This window comes from Globicephala melas, chromosome 3 (genome assembly GCF_963455315.2).
Source record: "Globicephala melas chromosome 3, mGloMel1.2, whole genome shotgun sequence".
Taxonomy (NCBI): Eukaryota; Metazoa; Chordata; class Mammalia; order Artiodactyla; family Delphinidae; genus Globicephala; species Globicephala melas.
In genome coordinates this window covers 75,758,060-75,784,927 of record NC_083316.1, presented here as the reverse complement: position 1 = coordinate 75,784,927, position 26,868 = coordinate 75,758,060, and the positions used below count along the sequence as shown (strand labels likewise).

The 26,868-nt window shown below is 35.3% G+C and overlaps 2 protein-coding genes across 2 annotated transcripts in view; one reads left to right on the top strand and one right to left on the bottom strand.

The window, feature by feature from the left end:
- Positions 1 to 22,770, bottom strand: part of SLF1 (SMC5-SMC6 complex localization factor 1) — a 67,002-nt gene extending 44,232 nt beyond the window's left edge. Inside the window, exons 1-6 of the mRNA XM_030847803.2 lie at positions 22,627 to 22,770; positions 14,228 to 14,341; positions 13,984 to 14,059; positions 12,391 to 12,631; positions 6,893 to 7,055; positions 1,209 to 1,352 (exon numbers count right to left, since the gene is read on the bottom strand). Coding sequence (XP_030703663.1) covers positions 1,209 to 1,352; positions 6,893 to 7,055; positions 12,391 to 12,631; positions 13,984 to 14,059; positions 14,228 to 14,341 — 738 coding nt within the window. The 5' untranslated portion in view covers positions 22,627 to 22,770. The remainder of the gene's footprint in view (positions 1 to 1,208; positions 1,353 to 6,892; positions 7,056 to 12,390; positions 12,632 to 13,983; positions 14,060 to 14,227; positions 14,342 to 22,626) is intronic.
- An 8-nt stretch (positions 22,771 to 22,778) lies between these two features.
- Positions 22,779 to 26,868, top strand: part of KIAA0825 (KIAA0825 ortholog) — a 401,091-nt gene continuing 397,001 nt past the window's right edge. Inside the window, exon 1 of the mRNA XM_060296013.1 lies at positions 22,779 to 22,895. The gene's annotated coding sequence lies outside the window, so the exon portion shown is untranslated. The remainder of the gene's footprint in view (positions 22,896 to 26,868) is intronic.

Genomic DNA, 26,868 nt, shown 5'->3' with positions numbered 1-26,868 from the left:
AAATCTGAAGTGAGTCTCTTTTTGGCAGCATATATATGGGTTTTGTTTTTGTATGCATTCAGCTACTCTGTTTTTTGATTGAAGCATTTTATATACAACCTCTTGAGTTCTAAAACTCAAGATGTTTACAGATGTATTTTAATAATTACCCTATCTTTCATAAAATCTCCATTTTTTCATGTTAAATAAAACTAATTTAATAACTCCATTATTTTACATCCTTTATGTAAAAAATGTTATACTGTGGCTTATAATGCATATTTCAACAGACATATGAACTCAAAAGCCTCTAATTAAGATCATGTACACATAATCATAGAAAATCATCTAAGTCACATAAATATCAACTGTATTTTGAAAAAGCTAGAGAAAATCACAAAAATATTTTAATCTCTTGCAAAGTTTTATTTAGTCTCCATATATGATTTTGTAAGGTACTGCTCAGTTGAAGAAGTTCCAAATTGTTCCTAGAATTCTCTTTGCAAAATTTGACAGATGCAGTAAAAACAAATTTTAATTTCTTTCTACTCATATTTAAAAATATTTTAGTTTAGATTAAGTAATAATAATTACTAGGCTAATGATTTGGTAAACCAATTAGAGAGTCTCTTTTATAAAAAAAAGTATGAAACTGAACATAACTGAACATTAAGTCTTCGAGGGTAGAACTAATAATGTCTTTTTTGGTTGCTCCTACTAACTGAAAAATTTTAGTTGAGAGCCACAAATATGCTTTCTTAACGTACTTTTCATTGCTCTAAGTTCAGAGTCCTTCATGTTTTTTTTGTTTTCCATATTTAATCATACTGGAATTCACTTGTGCCATTTAAAAAAACTTGATCTATATGCAGTAAAATACTTGACTTTAGACCATGAATATGAATACATATATTGATGAATCCTTTGTAAGACACACATTACATTCAACATACCGAGTTGTTTTAAGTAATTACCATGTGTTGAGAACACACTATGTATTAGGAACTGTGAATTTCCATATGTACATATATATTATTTCAATAAGAGCCTCAAAATAGAGACATGGACAATATCCCAATATGTTCAAATTATAGACTGTAAATCAGAGCTGGGTTCAAATACCAGCTCTGTGATTCCAAAATCATTCTTATTTCCACCAAATAATGCCTCTCACAAATTTTGTAAGAAAAATCAGAAATGTAAGATATTTTTAGAGTATAAAGTGTTACCTGGGTTCTGCACATGATCTCTTTTAAGGCACCTTTCATTTCAAGAAATCCCATATCTTTCCTGAAATCTTTGTTTTTTTCTTGATTGCTGTGGTTATTCCAAACAGAACTGGTTTGGGAATCTTCATCATTCTGAATTTCTTTCTGTATGTAAAAATGGTTTAGGCAATCAATTAAGTATGATTTCAACATTATGTACTCTTTATGGTATCCAACTTTATAATTGCAAAATATTTTGGTAGTCAAACAAGTAGGTACAAGAATGCACTCTTCTAAAAAAAATGCACTCTTCTAAATCAAAGGTTATTAAACAGTAGTAAGTTCCTTGAAGGGAAAAAAAAAATCATTACAACAAAGGTCCCAAATAATAAAATAATAATAATGTATCTCAAGGAAAGCTAATGCTCTGTTGGTCTAGTAACAAGCAGCCCTTTTTATGAATAATCATGAACAAAACTATTTTATCTAGTCCCTTACCAAGTTAAAGTTACAATCTACTTCAACATTTTCTGATTATAGATTATTTCTCAGATTATTTTTCAGCTTTTTACTAGTAAGACTTCTTATTTGCACATCTATCATACAGAGAAGAAAATAGGCTAATAGTTGAATTCACAGCTCTTATTTTACTTGAACATTAGTAAGCAATTATCTTCACCTAACTCTATCTCAAACACATTTATTTCTCTTGTTAAGGAATCCAAACTGAATTTTTAACTACCTACCAATAATAATTTAAAATAGTTGCATATGTACTTATACATAAAATTCTCGAAGTTTAGTAAGATAAAGAATTGAGAGTAAAGATGAATTCAAGTATTTATTATGCAAGAGTATTCAAAGATTCACCATCTTTACACAAAGAGAGTGGAGAATCATTGTCCTCCTAGGGAACAATCATGATATAGATGAAATGTGGTTAAGGCCTATGGTGTGATCTTTGGTTCCCTTTCACTTGTACTGGGCTTCCTATATGGATATGAGGGCCCTTTAGCAGCTTGCAATCTTGCAACCAGACAACAATCCCTGAGAGTAGCTGATTAAATTTCTTTAGTTACTCAGAAAAGTGAAATTGAAAGCCATGAAAAATGAAGACTTTTCTTCTGTCTTATTCCTGGAATCAAAGAAAGTATTACTCTGAATGTACAATTTCCATTAAGGACAACTTTAATGGGGATAAACTGAGTTTCTGGCTTCAAATTTTACATGGTTGACAAAGAGGATAAATCCTCAGGCTTAGATCATCAAGAAATGTCTAAAATACAGGATGAATTAATCCCATATAGTTTCCAGTTACACAGAATACATACGCAAAAGAACATACCATTATCATTAGCAACTAGGGAAGAACATACTGTTTTCTAATTCTGACTATTAAGATGCTATATACTGATCTGTGAATTAGAATGTATGATTCAAGTACCCTATTTAAATAATTAAAAATCACAACGTGATAAACGATGACATTTGGAAAATTTTTAAAAATAATCTATTTTTATAGCACTAAACAAATGATCAACATGTAATTGTCTCCAAGCCACACTCTCTCCAACCAGCTACTCTTATGAAAGATATGGGCATTATTTTTCTGTAAATATTCATTACTTATTCCTTATTTTATAAAATTTTAGTGCCAACAATACACTAGGCATTGTGTTAGGTGTTTGTCTCCTATATGATCTAGGAAGAGAGCACCATGTCTAATCTCCCTTGTATAGTATAATGCTATGTTACAAACAGATGACCAAAAGCCTATTAATTCAGTAAATTATTCTATTACCTAAGATAGGGCAGCACAGTGTGGAAATGATAATTGCCCTGGCTTCTGATTCACATATTTGACTTTGTTTTCTGTCTTAAAATAGGTATGGATATGCTTTGGTCTCAGGTCTTATTCCTTGATTCAGCCATGGCATTTGCCACACAACTTGAATGAATTCACAAGACTGGATGGAGAGCCAGAGAGATAAAGTAATTAGAACAAGCATCTTTTGAGCACTCTACATGGTTCTTTTTTTTTGGAGGGGCCACACTGCGTGGCTTGTGGGATCTTAGTTCCCCAACCAGGGATTGAACCCGGGCCCCCTGTAGTGGAAGCGCCAAGTCCTAACCATTGGACCACTAGGGAATTCCCAGAGTGTTCTACATGGTTCTTAACTAGACTGACTACTAGCATATGGTAATCTCTACAGCATTAAGTATTTTTAACTACCCAGAAAGAGACCTTCCTATTATCAAGGAAACCTAATAATACTCAAAATGAGAAAAGTAAAGGGAGACTCGAGGAGAGCAGCCTTTAAAGTTTTTGAGTGCTTGGTCTTCAATTTTTGGTCTGACATACGATAGCTGTGAGATCATGGGAAAATTATTAAATTCAATTATATGCCATTTCACTAACTGTAAAATGAGGCCATAGTGCATACCACACAGGAACATAAGGTTTAAAATAAGATTAAGTGTGTAAAATGCTTAGCATCGTGCCTGGCACACAGTAATCACTCAATAAATAATGGCTTAGAGTAACAGTTGTATAACAACCAAAGTAAGGTAGGTATTACCTTCTACATGCAAAGAAAGATATTCGGTCACAGAATAAATGACTTCCCTATGGTTAAAGAAGTAATAAGTTACAAATCTAGGTCAACAATTAGTTGATCTGGAACAAAAAGTGTATGTTTTTGCAATTACTAATATATTTCCATAAGACTTTTCTGTGGATCATTTTATTTTATTTCTTGGACAGATAATCAAAAGAAGTTTTGAGTATTCCTAAGTATTCTCGCCTTTTTGTGACATCTTCCTTGGGCCAAACAATTTAGATACATTAGTCACTTGCTCTTCTGTATTTCTATACCTTGCACAATACATACTAAATTGTAATTAACAGTTTCCACATTCTGTTTATGCCACATTTTGTTTTTGAAGTCTGGCAGGTGGTCTTATTCATTTTCTATAGTGCATAGCATAATGACTGGTACAGCAAAAGTCTTCAGCAAGTATCTATAAACCTGAACTAAATAATTCCTGATTCTGTTACTAAGTGGCTTTCCAAAAAGTTAAGTAGGTTAAACACAACTATTTTTTAAACAATTGCTCAATTGTTACTTTTGACTCAGTCATTTTATATGGCAACTCTTCTTAAAGGACACTTCAGAATCCATCTAATGAGGAATGTATTATATTCTATGCCAAAGAGGTAGAAGAAAAGCAAGACATCAAAATGAAGTTAACTATCTTATCCTCAGAAGGGATCACAAAATGCCTCATTTGGAATGAATGGTTATGAACTAACTCTTAGCTGTCTAATCTAGAGCTTACAAAACAATGTATTCTAAAAACAAATATAAGTTAGAGATTGTCTATTATTTTTGCTTGATATACTAATGCCCTCTAGTACTTCAGAAGCTGAATCTGATTGTGTCAGATTACTGCAAAATACGATTATGGAGAAAGCATAATACATATTACATTTTGTTCATTTCTTTCCATAGAGAAAGGGAAATTCAGATACTTTTTCTAATTTAGTTAAGAATGGTTTTCATTCTGTTGAGAGTTAATACTACCTTTAAACTGTTCAGTTAGGTAGATCAGATAGGATGCTTTAGGCTGCAAATAATAGAAAACCAATTCAAACTAACGTAAACAACATGGAAATTGTTACCTCACAGAATGGCAATATGGTCCATTGCTAAGTCAGGTTTCAGGGTTGATTAATCCAGCAACTCAAGTATCTCTACAAGAGTCTACATTCTGTCTCTACACTTTGCTGTCTACAAGATTGGTTTCAACCTAAGGCTACTTCTCCTCATGGTCAAAGAATGGCTGCCAGTAGTAATTACGGTTTCGTTTCATTTTTCCATGTTTACATTTAGCAGATGCCAAGCTGCCAGAGGCTCTTTTCAGAATGAGAAAGAAACTTCCCAGAAGCTCTTACATACCTCTCTTCATGTCCCATGAATCAGAACTGGTTGACATGCCCATTCCTAGACCAATCACTGTCAAGGACAATGAGATTATCCATAGTCCAAGCAGATCCATCCTCTGAACTAAGGTCAAATTTCCAATCCACACTGCCGCTACTCAGTAGGGAAAGGTAATTATACAATGGTATATTACATCTACTCTTGGAATACTCAAGGGTTGTTCATAATTTCTCTATTAATCTAACAAATATAAAATGAGAACTCATGTGCTAGGCTTTATGCAAGATGATTCAGATATAACTATGGAAAAGACAGACATCATCCTTGATGACACAGTGCTTTTGGTTTAGGTGGGGAAAAAGACATGAACCAAGTAATCAGCCAATTAATTACAACTGTGATGAGTACTATAAAGCAAAATAGTGATATCAGAACACATTAGAGGTGAACCTAACTATTTTAATAAGGGGCCAGGGAGGCTTCTTTGAAGAGGCAGCATTATAACTGCAAACTGATTAAGCAGGAAGTAGGCAGGCATAGGGAATGAGAGAATAGTGGAAAGGACCTTTTTAGGAAGAGAAAATAGCTTTTCAGAAGACACTGAGGTAGGAAGTAGCCTAGCCTGTTTAAGAAACTGGAAGAAGGCAGTTGTGTTATAGTATAGTGAGCATAGGAAAAAGTAGAGCAGGCTATAGTTGCAAAGGTAGGAGTGACAGGAACCCTGTGCTAACTTAAAGCTGTATTAGAGGTTTACAACTTTATCCTAAGGGCAATGGGAAGCCATTGGACAGTTTTAAGTAGGAGAGAGACAGCATCAGAATTATTTTAGAAAGAGCATTTTAGATGTTACTTCTGGATGAAGCTGAATGGACTAGAGAAAGAAAAGTAAGAGTTACTAGGAAATTAGCAAAAGTAAAGAAGTAGAACAATAGGGAGAATAATAGGAGTTGATTCCAGGAGCACAGGGCAAAGAGGATGAACTCAATATGATGTCAGTACAGAAGAGAAGCAGTTTATTCAAGAAGTATTTGAAATAAAATCAATAGGACTTGGTAATTGACAAGATGTGGGGAATAAAGGAAAGGAAGGTTTCAAGGGTGATTCCCAGGTTTCTAACATAAATTATTAGACAAAAGGTTGTATAGTATCTATCGAGATGGGAAACACTGAAGAAGGTGCTAAGTTTTCCTAGAAGACCAAGGTTCAGTTTTTAGACATACTGCAGGTTCTCTTCCACCTTAAGTGACGCTTCTTAAAAATTCTTCTTTGCTTACCTTTAGAGCAATTCTTCTAGGGTTATTTCCATTCAAACTACTTAAGGAGTGGTATGTGCACCAAGTGAGGAGATGTAGGTGGAGGAAAAGGACAGGAAAATATTTCTAAATTCTTAGAAACAGCTCCCTCTTTTCCAATGGGAAAATACCGAAGAATTCTCATATGATACTATAGCCCACTGCTGTTTTATTTATACTCTGGTTTAAAATGCTTAAAATTATTTTGTAATAAACATCACCAAAGCACTGAAAACAAAAGTAGAGACTTAAAATAAGACAAATTTTAAATTTAATAAGTTCTTTTCAGATTTATTAGAAATACTCTCAAATATTTAATTGAGAGCAACTGTCTTAAAAATGTCATTTTAATTCTAACCGCACTTTCAAAACTCAGAACATAATTTGATTTTTACATTTCACTGTATCAATATTTTATAAAATAAACATTTAAAAATGTTTACTGATTTTTTGTTTGTTTTTTACTTACCTCTAAAAGAAAATCTCCTAGATACTGAATTGGATAAAATGGAGCCTTAAAGTTATCTTTTTCTTGTTCAGCCTTGATTCTCGCATTACTGGCAATCACATGAGTTATTCCACTTGGCGAATTTTTTGGTAAAATAACATTTGCTTTTCCAGCCTCCAAAACTCTAAATGAAAATGTAGAAAGTATATTAAAAAGAAAGTATGGGGCTTCCCTGGTGGCGCAGTGGTTGAGAGTCCGCCTGCCGATGCAGGGGACACGGGTTTGTGCCCCGGTCCAGGAAGATCCCACATGCCGTGGAGCGGCTAGGCCTGTGAGCCAGGGCCGCTGAGCCTGCGCGTCTGGAGCCTGTGCTCCTCAACGGGAGAGGCCACAACAGTGAGAGGCCCAAGTACCGCAAACAAACAAACAAACAAAAAGAAAGTATGTTTAGTCAAATTATCTAAATCAATTACTTCCTAGGAGTAGGAGCAGATCTTTCTGAAAGGAATTAATTCCTTTGGTCTATTTGAGTGCCACGGAGAATAACTATTGCAATAATTTCCTAAATTTTAAGTTTTTCAGAACAGATGTGTTTGAGAAATCATGCTATTCCCTCTACTTATCTGTTTCTTGATATGGGAAAAGTTTTTAAGAATCAAGAATACTAAGTTTACAAGGGGGGAAAGCAGCAGGGAGTGGGGGTGGTGGTGTGATGAATAAAAAAAAATAGAACACTAAGTTTATTTCCTAAGGAAAAGTCACCTCTATAAGCCAAAAAAAAAAAAACAATGCAAGAATTCTAAGAAAGTATTTACCTCAGAAGACAACATACCTCCAAGGAAATCATTCTGGACCACAAAAAAACAGAACTAAACTTGCCAAACTTCTTCTAAAAATTAGCTTTTGAAAAAGTTTAATAACTTTGATCTACATTAAGAAATACATTTTACATTTAGGCTCAGAAGACACACAGACACAGACACACAGGCACAAACACACCCAAAAGTTTCATGAAAATTCGTTACTGCAGAGGATTTAGAAAGCCAAGAGAACACTACTACAACCTGACAGTAAGAAAAAAGCCAAATAATCCACAAAATCATAACTTTTCATGAACCTATCAGAGAACTGAGATAATAAGCCAACCAAGAAATTGAATTTCCAAAAGAGTGATAAGCACCTTTGTGAAGAGACTGGATACCCAAACTATTTCACTTTTGCCAGAACACCAGAGAGAAGTAGCCACCATAAATGCAGGCAAGAATCAGGTAAAATCTTAATAAATTTAAAGGCCAAGTGTAGGCAGCATGAAAGTTTAGAATAACTGAGAGTCCCTGACACATGGAAGGGCCCCCCTCAGTTGCAAGCTCTTTGCCACCAGCATGTATTAAGTATTCATGAAAAAGATTAGGGGCAGGTAACAGCAGGAACCCCATTGTTAGCGAAGGTGGGCCAGTGGGGACTGCCTGCCAACAAGAGATAGATGTAAAACCAGGCCCACTTCCCTGGATCCATCTCTCATATAAAGCAAAAGCCTTAAGTTATTTGGGTAAGGTAAGAAAGTCTTCTATTTCAGAACCCAGGAAAAGATGCACTGCTTTTGTTTTAAGAGCAGAAGTAAAACTCATCTGCCTTTGGGAAAGGGGTAGGAAAACTTCCTGCTGTGCAGCCAAAAAAAAAAAAAAAATGGGATAAAGGATAGAAGCAAAAGCCACCTGTCCCTGGAGAAGGGGCAGGAATGACACTTGGGCCTGGGTTCCTGCACTAATACAAAGCAGAGACCTAATGCTGGGGCAGATGCTAGAAAATCTCTTACCCAAGACCCTGCCCACAATACAAGGGAGAATTTGGCTGCCATGGGAAATTGAGACAGAAGCAATGAATTGGTATATCCCAACCCCAGAGACCAAGAACATGAAGAATGCTTAAGACTAAAGCCTATCCAACAAAACGAAAACACACCAACCCTTACTCCCCAACCTAGAAATGAGTAGGAAGCAAGAGGGGAAGAATATGAAGAGCCCTTCTGTGATGAAGTAGTAAAGGGACTACCGAAAGCTGAGAATGAATAAAGAACACTGATTAAAAAACCTCCAGCATCACAGGCCCCACGCTAAGCACAAGGGAACTGTAAACCACTGCTGGAATAAAATGAAATGATGCGCTGAAGATGAAAATAGCACTAACAAAACCCAAAGCCAGCTCAACAATTGACAAGATTAACTCAACGATCCCATACTAACTGCCTTACAAGTAGGTCCATTTTTGGATATTAACATTATTCACCTCAGCCTCTACTGTTCTTCTATAGGGAATGTCTATGTATGCAAAACAAAACAAAACAAAAACACAAGACATACACAAAAATGGGAAAAAAACCCAACAACCAAACCATTGTCAAGAGATAAAACAATAAAGAGTACAGAGAGATGATCCACATGTTGAAAGTTTAAAAAAGTGACTTTAAAATAACTTGTGAATGACATGTTAAAAGATATAATAGAATAGGTGGACAATCTGCACGAACATATGGGAAATTCAGAAGATAGTACAATCAAAAAGGTAGAATTAAGATACTATATCAAAGAAGAATTTCTTTGATAGGCTTATCAATAGACTGCACAAAACTGAGGAAGAAATCATTGAACCTGATAAGTCAATAGTAAGTATCCAACTGAAACACACACACACACACACACACACACACGAAGGGAAAAAAAAACAGAACAGAGAAAGCAAATACTGTGGAACGGAATCAAATGGTCTAAAATATGGGTAATGGATCTACAGAAGAAGAACACAATAGAACAAATATTGGGCTGGCCAAAAAGTTCATTCGGGTTTTTTCCATAAGATCTCATGGAAATAGAATCAGTAAATAGAATCAGCAATTACTAAAAATGGATAATACACTACAATGAAGTAGAATTTCTCTCAGGAATACAAGTTTGGTTTAACATTTAAGAATTGATCAAAATAATTTACCATATTAACAGAATAAAGGAGAAAAGCCAATTATCTCAATAGGTGCAGACAAAAACTTTCAGAGCTGATATATTTATAATAGCATCCCCTTTTTCCATAAGGTATTATGGAAAGACCCGAACGAACTTTTTGGCCAATTCAATATTTACAAGATAATGGCCAAGAATTTCACAAAATTAAAAAAGATAAAAACTCCCGTTTCCCTAAAAAGCTAAGAGAACTCCAAGCAAGTAACATGAATAATAAACAATAAACAAAATGCACACACATATATATGGATACATAATCAAATCACCAAAAACCAAGAGTTGTGTTGCTTTTTCAATTTTAATTTCCAACTGCATCACTAGCATATAAAAACACAATTTTTATTTAGTCACTTATTATCCTGTGATCTTGATTAAAGTTATTAATTAGTTCTAATAGCTTTTTTTAGTAAATTATTTGGTATATGAAGACGTCTTTTGGAAATAAAACCAAGTATTCTTATTTCTTTATTTCCAACTCTATGCCTCTTATTTATTTTCTTTGCCTTATTGCACTGGCTAGTACCTCTAGTAAAATCCTGAATATTAATGGTCAGAGGGGGCATTCTTGTCTTGTTCCCAATTATGGTGGAAAAAAAAAATTCATGATATTGTTTAGATTTTTTCATAGATGTCATTTATCAGATTGAGGATACAAAAATTCTCAACAAAATATTTATAAATAGAATCAGCAATTATTAAAAATGGACAATACACTACAGTGAAGTGGAATTTCTCTCAGGAATACAAGTTTCATTTAACATTTAAGAATTGATCAAAATAATTTACCATATTAACAGACTAAAGGAGAAGAGTCAATTAATGGATATAAAAATATCCATTATAATAGCATCCCCAAAAATATCCATTATAATAGCATCCCAAAATATGAAGTACATAGAATTAAATTTAACAAAATATGTGCAAGGTTTATACAACAAAAACTATATTAATGACAGAAATTAAAGAAGCCCTGGAGAGAAACAGAGTCTACTGATAGGATGACTCAATATTAAGATCTCAATTCTTCCCAATTTGATCTACAGATTCAACACAATTTCAATAAAAATCCCAGCTTGTTTTTTTGTAGAAGTTGACAAGCTGATTCTAAAATGCATACGGAAATATAAAGGATCCAGAATCACCAAAACAATTTTGAAAAAGACAAAGTTGGAAGACTCACAAGACCTGATTTCAAGACTCACTATAATACTATAGTAACCAAAACAGTGTATTCTTGGTGTAAAGTAGATATAGATATCAATGGAACAGTAAGAAGTTCAGAAATAGACCACACAAATATGGTCACCTCATTTTTGGACAATAGTTCCAAAGTAATTACAGAACAATTGGAACTCTCATACATTGTTAGTGGGAATGTAAAATGGTACAACAAGTTGGAAAACAGTTTGGCATTTTCTCATAAAGTTAAATGTACAACTGCCATCTGAGCAAGCAATTTCACTCCTGGATATTTACCCAAGAGAAATAAAAACACATCTACGTGAAGACTCGTACTCAAATGTTCATAGCCACTTCATTCATATTAGGAAAACCAAATCAAAACCAAAAAAACCCCATACGTCCATCCATGGGTGAATAAACAGACTGTGATATATACATAGAGTGGAATACTACTCAGTAACAAAAAGAAAGGAACTGCTGATACACACAACAACATGGATGAATCTCAAAAATAACAAGGCAGGCAAATGAAGCTACATCAAAGGAGTATATACAGTATGATCCCATTTATATGAACCTCTAAAAAAGACAAATCTAATGTACAGTGACAAAAAAGAAATTAGTGGTTGTTTGGTTTGGTGGTGCAGAATTAAATGTACAAAAACACAAGGAAATATTTTATGATGATAATGTTACAAATCTTGATTGTAGTATGGGTAACATGGATGCATAAATTTGTCCAAACTCATCAAAACGTACACTTAAAATCTGTGCATTTTATGGTCTATAAATTACACTTCGGTAAAGGTAACAAAAAGCCCTTAGACCATGCTCTCCCGGCAAAAAGAGTCACAGCAGTCTAAGAATACAGTTTACCCAATAAGAAGTCTTCTTAAAATATGGTGTAAAAGATAAAAAGAAATGAAATTATGATGGAAACAGTATGAACCATGAAGACTACACCACATAAACCTAGAAAAAAGCCTTTGTTTAACGTAATACTTCACTTACAAAAAACTGTAAGTGCTTCACAACTGAAAACAAATATCTTCCAATTTAAAATAAAGATTTTACTTGAGTTTGCAAAGAAATAACATGTAAAGTGAAACAGAGACCCTGAGAATAATGCAATACTTATAAAACAGATTTTGTTCCATCAGACACATACGCTTAGAAGTGCAGAATGGCTTAACTAGGAGATCAAAGAGTAAATCATCAAGGCTCATTTGGAATAAATGAATAATTGCAAAGAAATACAAAAAGATATTTAAGCAAACCAAAATTGTTTTCACATTCACTGCTTTAACTTCTATGAAATCTCACCTTACAAGAGAATCACTTCGTTTATCAGCTCTAACAAGGAGGACAACTTTCCATCTATGGAAGGCTCCTGGAGCACCAGTGCGTTTCAGTTCTTCACGCCATCTTTTAGGTGCAGACTGCATTTGAGGTGAATAATGGGAGTCTTTTTCAATTTTATATCCCCATTCGTAAGTTGTTTCATCAAGCCATTTGCCACTTTTGGCACTATGAATTATGTAGTCCTTAGTTAGTACCCACTTTCCTAGAAAGCAAATGAACTGTCAGTCACAGAAGAATTTTTGTTCTGATAAATGGTAAACAATAAAGACCAAATATCAAATAAAATTTGGCCTTTTTCAACACCTTTTTCTACATTGCCAATGTTATCTTTGAACTATGTTTTCCTAAATTTTTTGATAGTGAAAGGCTTACAACATCACTGAACATTGTATGTAAACTTTCCCATAATAAATAATTTTAATTCTAACTGTTACTAAGTAAAGTGTAAACCAAAGGATTAATAAAATGTGGTACTACTTAAATTATGACTACTATTATTATTCACCATTTTGAGTGAGGTTTATATTCTTCCTGCTATACCAAAAACTTTTCCAATAATGTTTACAGCATTGTTACACTATATAAAACAAATTAACTGAGTTAGAGAATTTTCTAGGATATGTAACAACATTCTGATCTGGGCATCAATGATCTTTTTAAACAGCAGGGAAAATATATGTTTTCATTTGTGTAGGTAATAATGAATACAAATTTTTTTTATGGTAAGTTATTCTAAAAAATGGTAAATTCACCTGAGTTAAATACTGCAAAAAAAAAAAAAGTAAAACAAGTGGACTAATGATATGCCAAATCAATCACAGGAGAGAAAAGTATATGAAAAACATCAATAGTGACAAAGGCAGAAGACACTAAGCCCTAATTTAGGTTTATCGAATTTAAAATCTTAGAAAAATAAAATAGAATGATTGCTTCATAGCATGGATGGCAGGGGAAACAGGAGCAAGAGAGCAAAAACAGTAACTCTTCCAATGATAGATCAAAGAAAAGAAACTTGACTGCAAATCGCTGAGGCTTCAACAAAAGATTTTTTTGGGGGGGGCGGCATTTTGTGCCAAACCTTTTTATTAAAATATTTTTTCTTAGATGAAGCACTTACTAGGTGAAGTAAATATTTCTGCCTCTTTAATACGTTTTTCAAGTGTTACAAAGTTCTATTCAGAAAATCAAAGCAAAAATATTATATCAAACAAATATCTTCAGGGACTTCCCTGGGGGCGCAGTGGATAAGACTCCGCACTCCCAATGCAGGGCGCCCAGGTTCGATCCCTGGTCAGGGAACTAGATCCCACATGCGTGCTGCAACTAAGAGTTCACATGCCACGACTAAGGAGTCCTGGAGCTGCAACTAAAGGAGCCTTGGAGCCGCAACTAAGACTGGGTGCAACCAAATAAATAAACAAGTATTTTCAGAAAAATATAAGAACCACATTTACGTCTGATATAATAAACACACTATCTTCCCAGAGATTAAGGTACTTTTTCTTCACCATGAAGATTTTTTTTTCAAAGGTGAGAGGAAGGTAGTTAACTTACCTGCTGCACAAGCTGCTAAAAACTTCTCACTCTTACACAGGCGTTCAGCTATTAGATGTGTACAATTTTTGTATTTCTGGAAGGAAAAATCCACATGAAAAAATGTTACTTCGGAAGATTTCCTTTTTAAGGTATTTTTTCTATTCTTGCAATATCAAGGGTGCATTTTATCATTCTTAGGCCAACATTTTAATTGCAGTTATTCTTCAACTATATCTTGAACTTTTTAAGTTACTGTACTCACCTCACTCTTGATAAAAGTGCAATCTAGTTTTAAAAGCAATTTGCCTAGAGCTTCTTTTTCTTCCATCTTAAATCCTGTCATCTGGATAATATGCTTTGGGGCACCATCTTCCATCTAACATATACACATAAAGAAGACAACATATGTTAAAGATAGTATTCACAGGGTTGACATTATTTTTTATTAACTACGAATACTAAAAATAAAAACTAAAACTACTTAATATATAAGGCTTAATTGTAAATACCAATGTTCAAACTGCCTATGTGCAATAGAAATTAGTTTTAAAAGCGATCTTCTCAAAATGTGGCTGTATATAAAGTGAGATTTGTTTTCTGGTCTGAACAATGAAAGCTTGCATTACTACATTACTTGCCACTAAAACACAATGATGAATGTAACTCTTCAGAAAAAGACTGATACTTATAAAATTTTAGCATAATATTAGCTTCATTTTAAAAGTATTGTTTTTGCTAAGAGCGTTGGAAACAAGGATACTTGTGGACAACGACACCCTCAGATCTCATACTAACTTTTAAAAGTGTCTGTGGACAGATATTGAAGAATATTTATAAATCAATGGAGAACTTGATAAACTTATGGTACCACAGCACTTACAACAAATAATTTAGTATAGTAGGTATATACTAAGTTATTCCCAATCTACATTTCTTAACTGTGCTATATATATGTTAATTTCATCACCTACAAAGTAGACTGAAAAAATCACGTGGGTTTCAAATATATTTTGATAGGGACATTAACCTATATTTCAATGGAGTTCACAAAGCACTTTGTATTTGAGGTGGTACATTTATTGGCCAACAAAAGGAAAATTCACAGCATCTCTAATTAGAATACAGCTTTTTTTGTTTTTGTTTACATGAGGTTAGAACTTCAGACCTAGATCATCTTGGAGAAAATCTAGTTTCTCATTAAAGATGAGGAAAGCAGTGAGGAGAGAAATCAGGGTAATTTTTTCATTTCTCTAACAACTGTCACCATTAGCTCTGGATTAGTATTCACTTAATGCCACAGGCTGAGCAACAGCAGTTGGCTTCTTTCAAAACAATTAAAAGTAAACTTCAAAAATTATAACAAAAACTATTACCAGGACTTGTAATAGACAACTGGTGAAATTAAAAATGTTCTTTATAGGAACTCTATTTTCAAAGGCTGCATATACATGTTATATATATATTTATATTAAATACCTATAAACTATATACACATATGTAGTTATTTAAAGGTTGAGATTCATTTTAGAGTAGAAGTTGAAAGAAAGTCTCACTATAAACAATTTAAAGCATTACTCAGGGTTAAGAGTGAAACTTCTGCTAGGGTAATAGCACTCCTGGTTTCTCTCTCTACCCTGCATCACTCCTTGCTTTACGAGGAGAAGCTACTTGAGAGAACTAACTGAATATGCTTTGCCAGACACATCTGCATATTTACAAAGATGGTTCATATTAATGCACGTGGACATGGCATAAGGAGCTGCCAGTAATAGTACTGCACTGCCTGGGTGGGTAAATCAATTCAGAAGTTATGTAATAAGAAACACACTGGAGTTGCATATCAAATCCACCTCCTCTAAACCAATTTTTATTCAGTAAAAAGGGTGATCTTTTGACCTCAACCTATCTGACTTTTATATTTCTCTGTTGGCTCCAAAGGAGGGAAAGGGATATTACGTATTAACCCCTAAAAAACCCAAAATTCAAGATACAGAACATAAAGAAAGTGTCTTTAGGGATAGGGCTCTTTGGGATTTCCCTGGTGGCACAGTGGTTAAGAATCCACCTGCCAACGCAGGGGACTCGGGTTCGATCCCTGGTCCAGGAAGATCCCACATGCTGCAGAGCAACTAAGCCCGTGCGCCACAACTACTGAGTCTGCGCGCTTAGAGTCCGTGCTCTGCCAACGAGAAGCCACCGCAATGAGAAGCCCGTGCACCGCAACGAAGAGTAGCCCCTGCTCACCGCAACTAGAGAAAGCCTGCGCGCAGCAACGAAGACCCAACGCAGCAAAAATAAAATTAAAAAAAAAAAAGATAAGGCTCTTTGATGAAACAATTTCTATAAGTTTGGCCAGTACAAAATTATAAGGTGTACACAGTAGGGCTTGGTGTCTTATGAAATAATCAAACATGTAAAATACTATCATCAGTAATTAAAATGTAAGTAGCTTCTTGCATAAGGAACTCTACTGTATTAATCATCCAAATTTTCAAACCACTTACATGGGTTAAATAACATAGCTCGAGTGATAATATCCATTAATATAAAATAGTAATATATAAAAAATTTACGAAAATGTCCTCTGTTACTAGAAATAATAATGAATTAGTCTGATGCAGAACACATATTAACACACATACAATAAAGCCACATGGGAATTATAAGGCATATAACCAAAACTAGGCAGAAACACTGCTATCACTAATTCTAGGGAATGACAAAGACCTTAAGCAAATTTCCTTTAGAAAGTAACAGGTCCTTTCAGAAACACTAGACTAGTGAAATTCAACATATCTGTGAATACCACCTTGATATTCTACTGGAAAAGGCAATCTAATTGTTTTTATAGTTCTTGAAAGCTATTTTTAGCAGAGGAATACAAGTGTTTTAACTGTATACATTTTGCCTACTATTATACTTGTATTTTATTTATGTATTTAAGAGTTTGAAAAACAATTTAGTAGGTATTTCAAGAAATGCTGCCAAAGAAAGGAAGTCTGAGTAGCCTTAAAAACCTAAAATCTTGCCCATCTGGCTATTTTAAAATGCTGACATACAGAAACTACTGTTAAGTAATAAGAATACACAGAAAGCAACGAAAAAATCACTGTAATGCTACCACTCAAAAAGTCTTATTTAAAAATTGTCTTAAATTTTATTTTTCTACTTCCTGAGAACTAAATATGTTATACAGAACTATAAGGAAAAAAAAATCTACTACACTATGTTCCTCATTTAGATCAAGTTAGTAACAGCTATTTCACAATCTGAATGTTTATTATTAACAAGGTGCCATTTTAACATATTTTGGTTTGATGCATAAATTACTAAATAACTTGGACTTATTTGAGTCGTGTATAATGCAAAGTTTTCACCTTAAATCATACTGTCTTTATGATGGAGTAATTATAGCCACTTTACATATTTAACAGCATTTTTTGTGAAAGCAAGAGTCCTCAGTAAAATGAAAACAGGACCAATGGTGCTTAATGGTAGAAATCAGGAAAGCCTTTTTAACAGCAACTTCTTTCCTTTGAAAAACAAGTAAAATGAAACTGATATTAAACAAGCAAAGTGGAAAGGCCAGTAAGAAATACAAGTGAAAAAGCTGGTCTTCCTGATTCAAACAGTGTGAAAATATGAGTGTTAAAAAAACTTAGAATACATAACATTAACAAGTTTATCAGAAAAACTGGGCTATTAGCTAAACTTCCACAGAATTGTGAATCCCAGTGATGGTACACAATAACTAGCACAGCTTTTTTAAAGAACAAATTCCATTAACCTAATCTAATACAGTCCTATAATAAAATGATCTACTTGAAGTAACAGAATTTACAATACATTTATCAATGCTTTTTAATACCACATCACATGACAAACTAATAACCACAGATCTAATTCATAGTTACATGGGAAAATAGTTCTATGTCTATATAACAGAATAGACATAGACAAATATAGATAAAGATAGATTTATACTTATAAAATTAGTGGTTTAATGGCTCTTCCTATGACCCTGCAGGAGTAAGAAAACAATAAACAATAGCCTGATATACCAGTGAACCCAAAGAAAGTACTATACAAAATTGGTGCAATACCTATCAATGACTCAGACAACTCAAAGTCAAGTTTTGTGCTGGTAATAGGTTCTGGGATATGGAAGATGAAAAGCTAACTGCTAGAAGTCTTGCAGCTCAAGAAATAAAGTAAATAAACTGCAATATAATTGTATGAGTAGTATTTCTAGAAATTAGATATTTTTCTAGAAAATATAGGAGGTGATCCTTGAAGTATTCACACAGAAGATACTATCCTAACACAATTGGAAAAGAAAACAAACAAAAACATTTATTTTTAACAGACATTTTATCTTTACTGTCAAAAAGTTAAAAAATACACGAGATTTTTAGTTACAAGGAAATGCTCTCATAATAATTTTTAAAAATTTTGTAGTAAATTAAAAAACAATCTACTTACCTTGAATCATATAATACACACAACTAAGGAGATAATGATTGTGAACAGAGCTGGCATTTATGTAGAACAAGCAACTGTCTCTGTGGTGTGGACTTTCCCAAAATATCTCCCACATGGGCCTATCCCTGATGCCTGAGATTCTTCTGCAGTTGGTGCCAGTTAGAAATGCAAATAAACCTATAGCAGTCATCATCATAATTAAGAACATTTTATTACATACTAGCTTTTAGGTCTATGCATTCTTTATAATATGATACCTAGCTAGAACACCTTTCAGGAATATAACACATAGCTAAAATATGTTAAGAGAACTCAGAGAAACAGAGGCAGTAATAGAGATATGAATAGAAAGGTCTGGTATGGAAAAGAGGATGAAAGAGCAGGGTGTAACAGTTGGGTGAAAGGGAAAGTGCTGCAAAAGAGGTGCGAGATGCTTATAGAGGTCTGGGACAGAAAAATAAGGATAAACCTTTCCTACTTCGCATTATAATTTCTTTTATGATCAGACACAGGTTATTATAGAACTTTGAGAATATAATGCATCTTATAAATTGTATGCTGCTAACTAAGATAAATAAGGGATTTATTTTAAAAAGTTTTATTTATATATTTGCATTTAAGAACTAAAAACTTCCCCCAAAATAACTTTTACCAATTTGTGCTTTAATTTTAATTAACACAGGATATAAAATTTGAAAAATACTACAAAGTATATAGAAAGATTAAAATTGCTAATTCCTTTACTCTGTAATACCATGGTTAACATTTGGGAATGGGGGAGGGGTCTGTCTTGAAGGTTTTATGTTTGTGTGTGAAAAAATATTAAAAAACAAAATTTAGATTATATAGTTCTGTATCTTAATTTTTATGTAAAATCACATCATGGTCTTTTTCCACACTACTGAGTATCTCATGGTTTTTAAGGCAACAGGTTGAAAACTAGTGGTTTCTTAATGTTTGTTACTCTAGTGAACTATTCTGATTTTAAACCTACTTCTACTTTGATTTTAAACCTACTAAGGAAAATCATTAAAACTTCCCGCTTCTGGAAAGGACATACCAATCCTTAAATTCAATCAATATTGCTGCTTTGAATTTAAGAGTTTAAAAGATTTTTATGATTTCTCTTATCTAAAGCATTGAACTGGGAAGTAAATAATGTTAAATGTGTTGGCTCTCTGTTTAACCAATACTACAAAAGGAACACACAAATCACACTACTCATACCGTGTGAGTAAAATCCTGTTTGGCTCTGAATGCTATAACGTCAAGTGGAGTTTAGGAATTCTGCATCCTCTTGGCCTAGGAGCCAAATTAGGCCTTTGGCTTAATATAATTCAGCTGGGCTTTGGAAATTTTTTTTTTTAAAGACATAGTATCTGTTTCCTGTCCCATCCTTCAAAGATCAGAGATATGTATGCATGTGTTTTTGTGCGTATATATATATAAATTATTTGACTAAGGTCACCAATGGTGAGACTTCAGGGATTTCTTACTTCAATGGCATTATTTCGGAAAGCAGCAGTCATAATTAGTCTCTTTGATGACTGACTTAGCAGTGGAGGGAGGAAGTGGAGAAGTAGCACCAAAATGAGTATGGTGGGGAAGAAATGAAAGGCTAAGAGGACTTAGAGAGAGGTCCAATCTATCTGGTACTGTACAAGGCACAGGCTGCACTGGAGATGCTAGTTTTAGGGATAAAGGGGCCTTAAGAGAAGCAAGATGAATGAGAGAGATGTTTAGGGATAAAAAAAAAGAAAGGACAGAACATGTTGGTTAGCCATGGGGGATGAAAGTCAAACCTGCTTTAGTATCCTAGGAACTTTGTACTACTTAGTAGTAGCATAAGGTCTGAGATTGACCAAGCAGGATTTTGTGGCCTATATACTGCGTATATGCTCATTTCCTTCTTGAAAATGTAAGTGCTATTTGCCGTTCTTATACAGATGAGAACAATGGGGGATCTGAGAGATTAAGAAACTAGCTCAAGGGTACAAAGTTAGTAAATGGTGAAACCAAGATTCAAAATCTAAGTCTGTTTCTGCACAAACGGTATGTCCTTTCTACAATACACTTTGACTTTAATTTCAGAATTTAGTTGAATACTTTTAACCAAATTTTAATTTTACAAACAATCTACTTTCAAATAATAAAAGAGAAACATACATCATATGAAAAGGAATCTGTGAGGGTGGGGTGACATTTAGATAGCAATATTACTGAAAATATTTAAGCATAATTACAAATTAATTTCAGAAAAATAACACTGTCTAAAATTTCAAAGCATTTCTAGGAACAATCTAAAGAGGGCTGTTTTTTCTTATGAAAAAGTTTATTATTTTCCTCTCAAAGTGGATTTGGTATTAATGACTCAGACTAATTCATATGGGCTTTTCTTCTTCTCCATCAATAATAACAAAACAGTTTTTTATTTCAAAGTAATTCTGATATCAAGAAAGTAAGAACTATGTGAATTTAAAAGTTTCAGGGATATTTTACTTTTAAGCAGTAATATGTCTTTAGAAAGAAATAGAATATTACTTTTAATTGACTCTCCTTAAATTTGCTAATAGGAAATAGGTGAAATAAAATGTACTATGTACTATTTTAGTTATTATTTTTGAGAAAGAGGGTGCTTCACTTTGTTTTTTCAGAGCCTATATGGAATTATTGATTTTATTTTGTAAATGTTTTGCTTAAACAGTGAAAAGATTATCTCAGAGGGAAATACTGTCTAGATAATAAAGTTATACTATTGGTTTTCTTAAAAACAATGTTTTTGGACATTAGTGTAAATTGTGGATACCTATTATGAAATCTTAAGCATTTTGAATTTTATGAAAAAACCCACCTTTGACCACTTTTTCAAAGACTGTTTAACATGACTTATGCTTTCTGCTTTAGGGAAGAAAATATTAAATCATATAATCGAACATAAGTCAATAAGGTAAAAGAAAATCTGTACTTAGAAAACAGATCTAATAGGAGCACATTTGCATTACTGAAGCCTAATTGTCTTCACAATAAAAATTTATATATTCAAGTATTTAAACATTCTAGTACATTTAACTTAACACTCTGAGTTAACTTAGACATAATCAAATTAACTCCCTTATAAAAATCCACCTAAACACCAATACTGGTTAGTCAAACTTGCCTAAAATGGGAACATCTTGCACATCAATAGGTACTTCTGAGAAATGAGGCATAAGGTAATAACACAAACCCAAAAGTTTACAAGGCGCAGTCTGTCACACGTACACTGGAAATTCGGTTTAAATGTTCATTCCTAATGCCTCGACGGAAATTTTTTTTTGGTATAGGATATTCATCAGTCAAAAATAGCTTGACGCTTCCAAAATCAAGCTCCGTCCAAGTTCTGGGTCAAATCCTGATATAGAGTACTCAAAGCAGATCACGTTTTTGTCAATATTCAATCAGAGGTTTTGGGAGCAGAAGAAATCTCAGGATAACCACTTTGTCTTATTCCCTGCCTTCCAACAGCTAATATCATAATCGCCAGGAACACAGCACCCCTCCCCACTCCCGCTCCCTTTAGGGAAACGTGTGTGTGTGTGTGTGTGTGTGTGTGTGTGTGTGTGTGTGCGCGCGCGCGCGTGTTTCAAGGCCTACAGTAGCTGCAGAGATGTTCATTACCATTTGGATATGTTTAGAATTCTACTAGGGAGAAATGAATGATAGCATTTTCCTCTTCACAGGAAGGTGTGCCTGGGGGATTCCCACCACCTGCACTGATGCTAAGTTATGGAAAGCAGCCAAGAATCTGGGACTCAGGGAGAGGCGTCCCAGTCGGTTCTATGGAAACGAGAGACGCGAGTGGCCTAGCGCCTTCCTGGCAGGAGACCGAGCTGCGGAGCTGCGCAAACAGGAAGCGAGGGAAGCGGCTCAGCCCTGCACTGCAGAGGCGCTCGGGGCCGTCCCCGCCGCGGCACGGGCGGAGCGCGGCGGGGTCTGCGGCTGCAGCCCATCGACGCGCGCGCCGAGCGCGGCGGGTCGGGCGAGTGCGAACCAACGACGGCTGCGGAAAGCGTCAGAGGTAAGCACCGCCACCGCTCTACCCGGCCCCTTCCCAGCCTCATAGCTGGGAGCTGCAGAAACTTCGGGGGCACGGAGGACACAGTCAGGGTACACTGTGTCTTCCGAGCTGAGACCCTTTACCTTCCTGGTTGGAGTTTCTGGGCTGCTTCCTTCGCGCGGCGCCGGTGACAGGCCAGAACACTGCCGCAGCACTTGCTACTTCACTAATCCGGGCTCTGGGAAATAATTTCCCGCCGCGCGCTCCGCGGCCCCGGAAGCTATTGTGCCATTTCCGGGTGGTTGTCAGTGACGCTTTCGAGCCGTCGTCAGGGTCGTCTGAGCGGGTTCAGGGCTTCCTTATGGCTGGCGCGCTAGGCTCCTGATAGTTCTGCGCTGAAGGTGGGAGACTGGTGAGTGATTTTTCTGGGTTGCCTCCTGGGCCTGGTATTTCCGTCCGCCCGAGGCTCCGTGTAGCATCTTATCCGGACCGAGTAATTAGCGGGAAAGGGTTGAACCAGAACCAGGAGTCCCCATCCAGTCCCGTGGCGCTTGACCCTGTGTGCTGCGGGAAAAGGCCTTGAGATTCCGACTTACGGTCTTCTCCACTCGCAGTATCTATCTCCAACTTGGAGCTCTACCTCGGGTCCCCAAGTGCCCCTGCGCAAGGCCAAAGACACCTCTACCGCGACTCGGTTTAGTACAGTCTCTCTACCAATGATCAAGGAGTGTCCACACTCTCCCATTGGCAGGGTTTAGTCACCCTCGATTTTCGAGAGCTGCTTTACCATCCTTTTCCTGAGCACTGTTTCCATTATCCTGGGGTGCAATGCCTGGGAGACAGGCAGTCGGCTGAAGTGCGCACCTTTTATATTTTGGAAGTGGGATGAGGGGGGTCGTTCCTGATTTAGAACTCAACGATACCGCCGCCGTTTGAATTGGGTGAGAATGGTCTTTGTTTTCCTGGCTGCTATGAGCTAATGAGATAGGAGAGCAAGCTTAAAATTTCACGCATGGGTTTTAGATACACATGTTACCTTTTGGAAAGGAGTGGTCAGGAATAGATGTGCTTTCAGAAAGGAGTGCCTCTGCACTGTTCCAGGCTTCCTTGATAATGAAAGATTCAGGAGAATTTTAGATGAAGGTCTGAGTTAGAATAGCTTTAAAGAGAAATTGCTTACGATGAAGAGGTAATGTGAGGGAAGGTGCTCATTCCGTTGAAGATTTTAAAAATGTGATGTAGGGAACCTCTTTTTGGTGAATTCTCTTTCTTGAGTAATGCAGTTTTTCAGGTAAGTTTTCACTCACCACCTTATATTTAAATAATCACCTGTTCCATAAGAGGCAGCTGCTTGATTTTTTTTTTCCCCCTTCAAAACAGCCAGTTCCACAAAGAGTTCTAGGGATAACTCTACCATAAAGAAAAATGCATTATTCAATTCAAGGACCTTAATGCATCAAGCAAATGCCTTGTTACCTTTTGAGAGTAACAAACACACTAATCTCCTTGTTGATTAACAATTCAAACTTTTATAATCTCATTTGGTCCCAATTTTGCCATTCTTATTAAATCTTGTAGTTTTTCCTTATTTCCCCAGTTGCAAGGATTATAAATATTGATAATTTAAGGGAGGTTATATGTTTCTATATAGCAACTAGTTTTTAGATAAGCAGTGTTGTTTTGTTTTGTTTTTAAATCAATGCTCTTGACTCGTGATCTCTTTTTAAATTAATATAGCCAACCACGAATACTAACCACAAATAGCTACTGTCTGCCAGCTATTATCTTATTTAAACTTACTATAGTTCTACAAGAAATATCGTATTATCCCTATTTTGCAAACATTTTATACCGAGACTCAGATGTTCTTACAAATTACACAATTAAATGGTAATTGAGATTTGAACCCAGTCTACCTGACTCCAAACTTGGGCTCTTTTTACTGTGCTCTATACTTCCTTTCATAAATAACAAAATCATTCTTTTCACTCTCAGGTAAAATTGGATAGTATATCACATTCCAAAATCAAATGGATAGCAAAACTTGAGTATAAAGAGATGTAAGGAATTTGTTAAGGAATTAATTCCTTAATGTGTTAAGGATTAAGGAATGTGTTAGGGATTTAAGGAATCACCATAAGGTAATTTTGACATATGAATAATCCAAATTCTTTTCTGTATTGATCCTTAGCCAGTTTTATCATCCTAACTCAAACAAATACAAGCAATCTAGAGACCATCAGTATATTAGTGACTCCAAAACCCGAGTATCAGCTATCTCTTTAGGCAGCTTCTATTTGTGTGTATGTAAAAAGAGAGAAAATGAGTGAATGAGCACAGATTCATAAAATTGAACTTTGTGATGCCCTGTAAGGAATTACTATGTACTGGCTGTTAGCAAAACTGTTCTATTCCAGTCTTGTAACCCTCAGACAGATGGTGATTAACATATTTCAGGAGAATATGCTTAACTAAACCGACCCCTTGCAATATTCTATTTTATGTAAAGAAATAGAATAGCTTAATTATCAAGGAATTTACTAAAATCTAGTTGAAATGACCAGCACTAGAAATGACATAGAACTTAATTCTAAAGAATATCTTGTTTTACAAAAAGGCACAAGTATATATGTATAGCTCATTTCAAATACTAATATCCATTACATTGTATTGACTTCTGTGAAAGATATTTGGTTTTGCATGTCCCACAGGTAGATCTCAGTGATATTTTTGTTTTCAATCAAACTTCAGTGCTTATCAAGGTTGAAATTAGATCTGTTTTGTTGATCTCATGCTCAGCATCTAGCACTGCGCCTGGCATGTGGTAGGGGCTCAATAGATATTTATTGAATGAACAATTCCTTTTAAAAGTGTTATTTATCCGCAGAGAAATATTTGTACATGTTTTTTTTTTTTAAAGGGACTTACCACATAAATGCACACTTCTTTATCTTTACTCACTTTGACCCTGAAATGTATTGTCCACTCCACAACTCATCCATAAAAGGCAATGTGGTGTCCTGCAAAGAAGAGCAGGCAGTGAGACAGGAGATAAGAGAATACCTAATATTTGTTATTGCTTACTCTCTGCTGTGCAATGTTACGTTTAATCCTCACAGCACTATGGGGTAAGTATCATCCTTCTTTTAGGGATGAGAAGACAAAAGATAAGCTTTGTAAAGTTTCCGGGGCTACACACAGTCACTAAGTACCAGAGCTGTGATTTGAACCAAGGCTGACTCCAAAGGCCACAGTGTTAACCACTTTCCTATACTGCCTCCAACTGGATTTTAATCCTGCTCATCTACTGACTGGGTATATACACAGGGAAATTTATTTCTCTGAGGATCATATTTCTTATCTGTAACATAAGAGTTGGATTAAATGATCTATAAAGTCCCTTCTGGCTCAAAAATCCTCTGACTTTAGTTGGGTCCCAAGCATTATCTGAATGAAGCAGTTCTAATGTGCTAGAAAATCTTTATGAGTGGAGCTTTACATGTATTTATTGGTGTCTTCCACATTGATAGATGTACAATTATGTTTTTGTAATGCAAAGAATAAGACCAGAGTTAAAAAATCTTAGCCATGTTTTTGCCAGTTTTTGACCCTGATAAGTCTCTGATTCTTTGTGAGCTTATGTTTTCATACGTAAAATGGATACAGAAGAGTGCTGTGAGGGTTAAGTGAGATAGCTTCAAATACCCTGACACATAGTTGGCATTAAATAAATATTGACTCTTCCCCCCCCATCTCCCATCTTTTGAGGATAAAAGAAGATTGGTGAATGTAAACATATTTTATAGGTTAGCCAAAGATAAAGAATCTTCACTTATAATCTACTAAGAAAGATCAAGTTATATACACAAATAGTTATTGTATGACCGACAATTGACGTAGAATCATTTAACAACAAAACGATGGGAACACAGAGAAAAGAAATTTTGCTTCCAATAGGACAGATGAAGCAAGATTTTATGAAGAAGGTAATGCTAAGTTTCGGCGTTGAAGGATGGTGAGGATTTTGGTAGGGGGGGAAGAGGGAAGAATGTTCCACTGGAGGATGCAAAGGTATCGGAAAAGATTAGTGAATACATATTAGATACGTGGGATGGGTGAAGGCTAATGATAAAAGGTAAAAACGCTGAGTTCAGGGCAAGCTATGGGTAACTGGTCATCTTAAAGATGTTAGGCCTTGGGGCTTCCCTGGTGGCGCAGTGGTTGAGAGTCCGCCTGCTGATGCAGGGGACACGGGTTCGTGCTCCGGTCCGGGAAGATCCCACATGCCGCGGAGCGGCTAGGCCTGTGAGCCATGGCCGCTGAGCCTGCGCGTCCGGAGCCTGTGCTCCGCAACGGGAGAGGCCACAACAGTGAGAGGCCCGCGT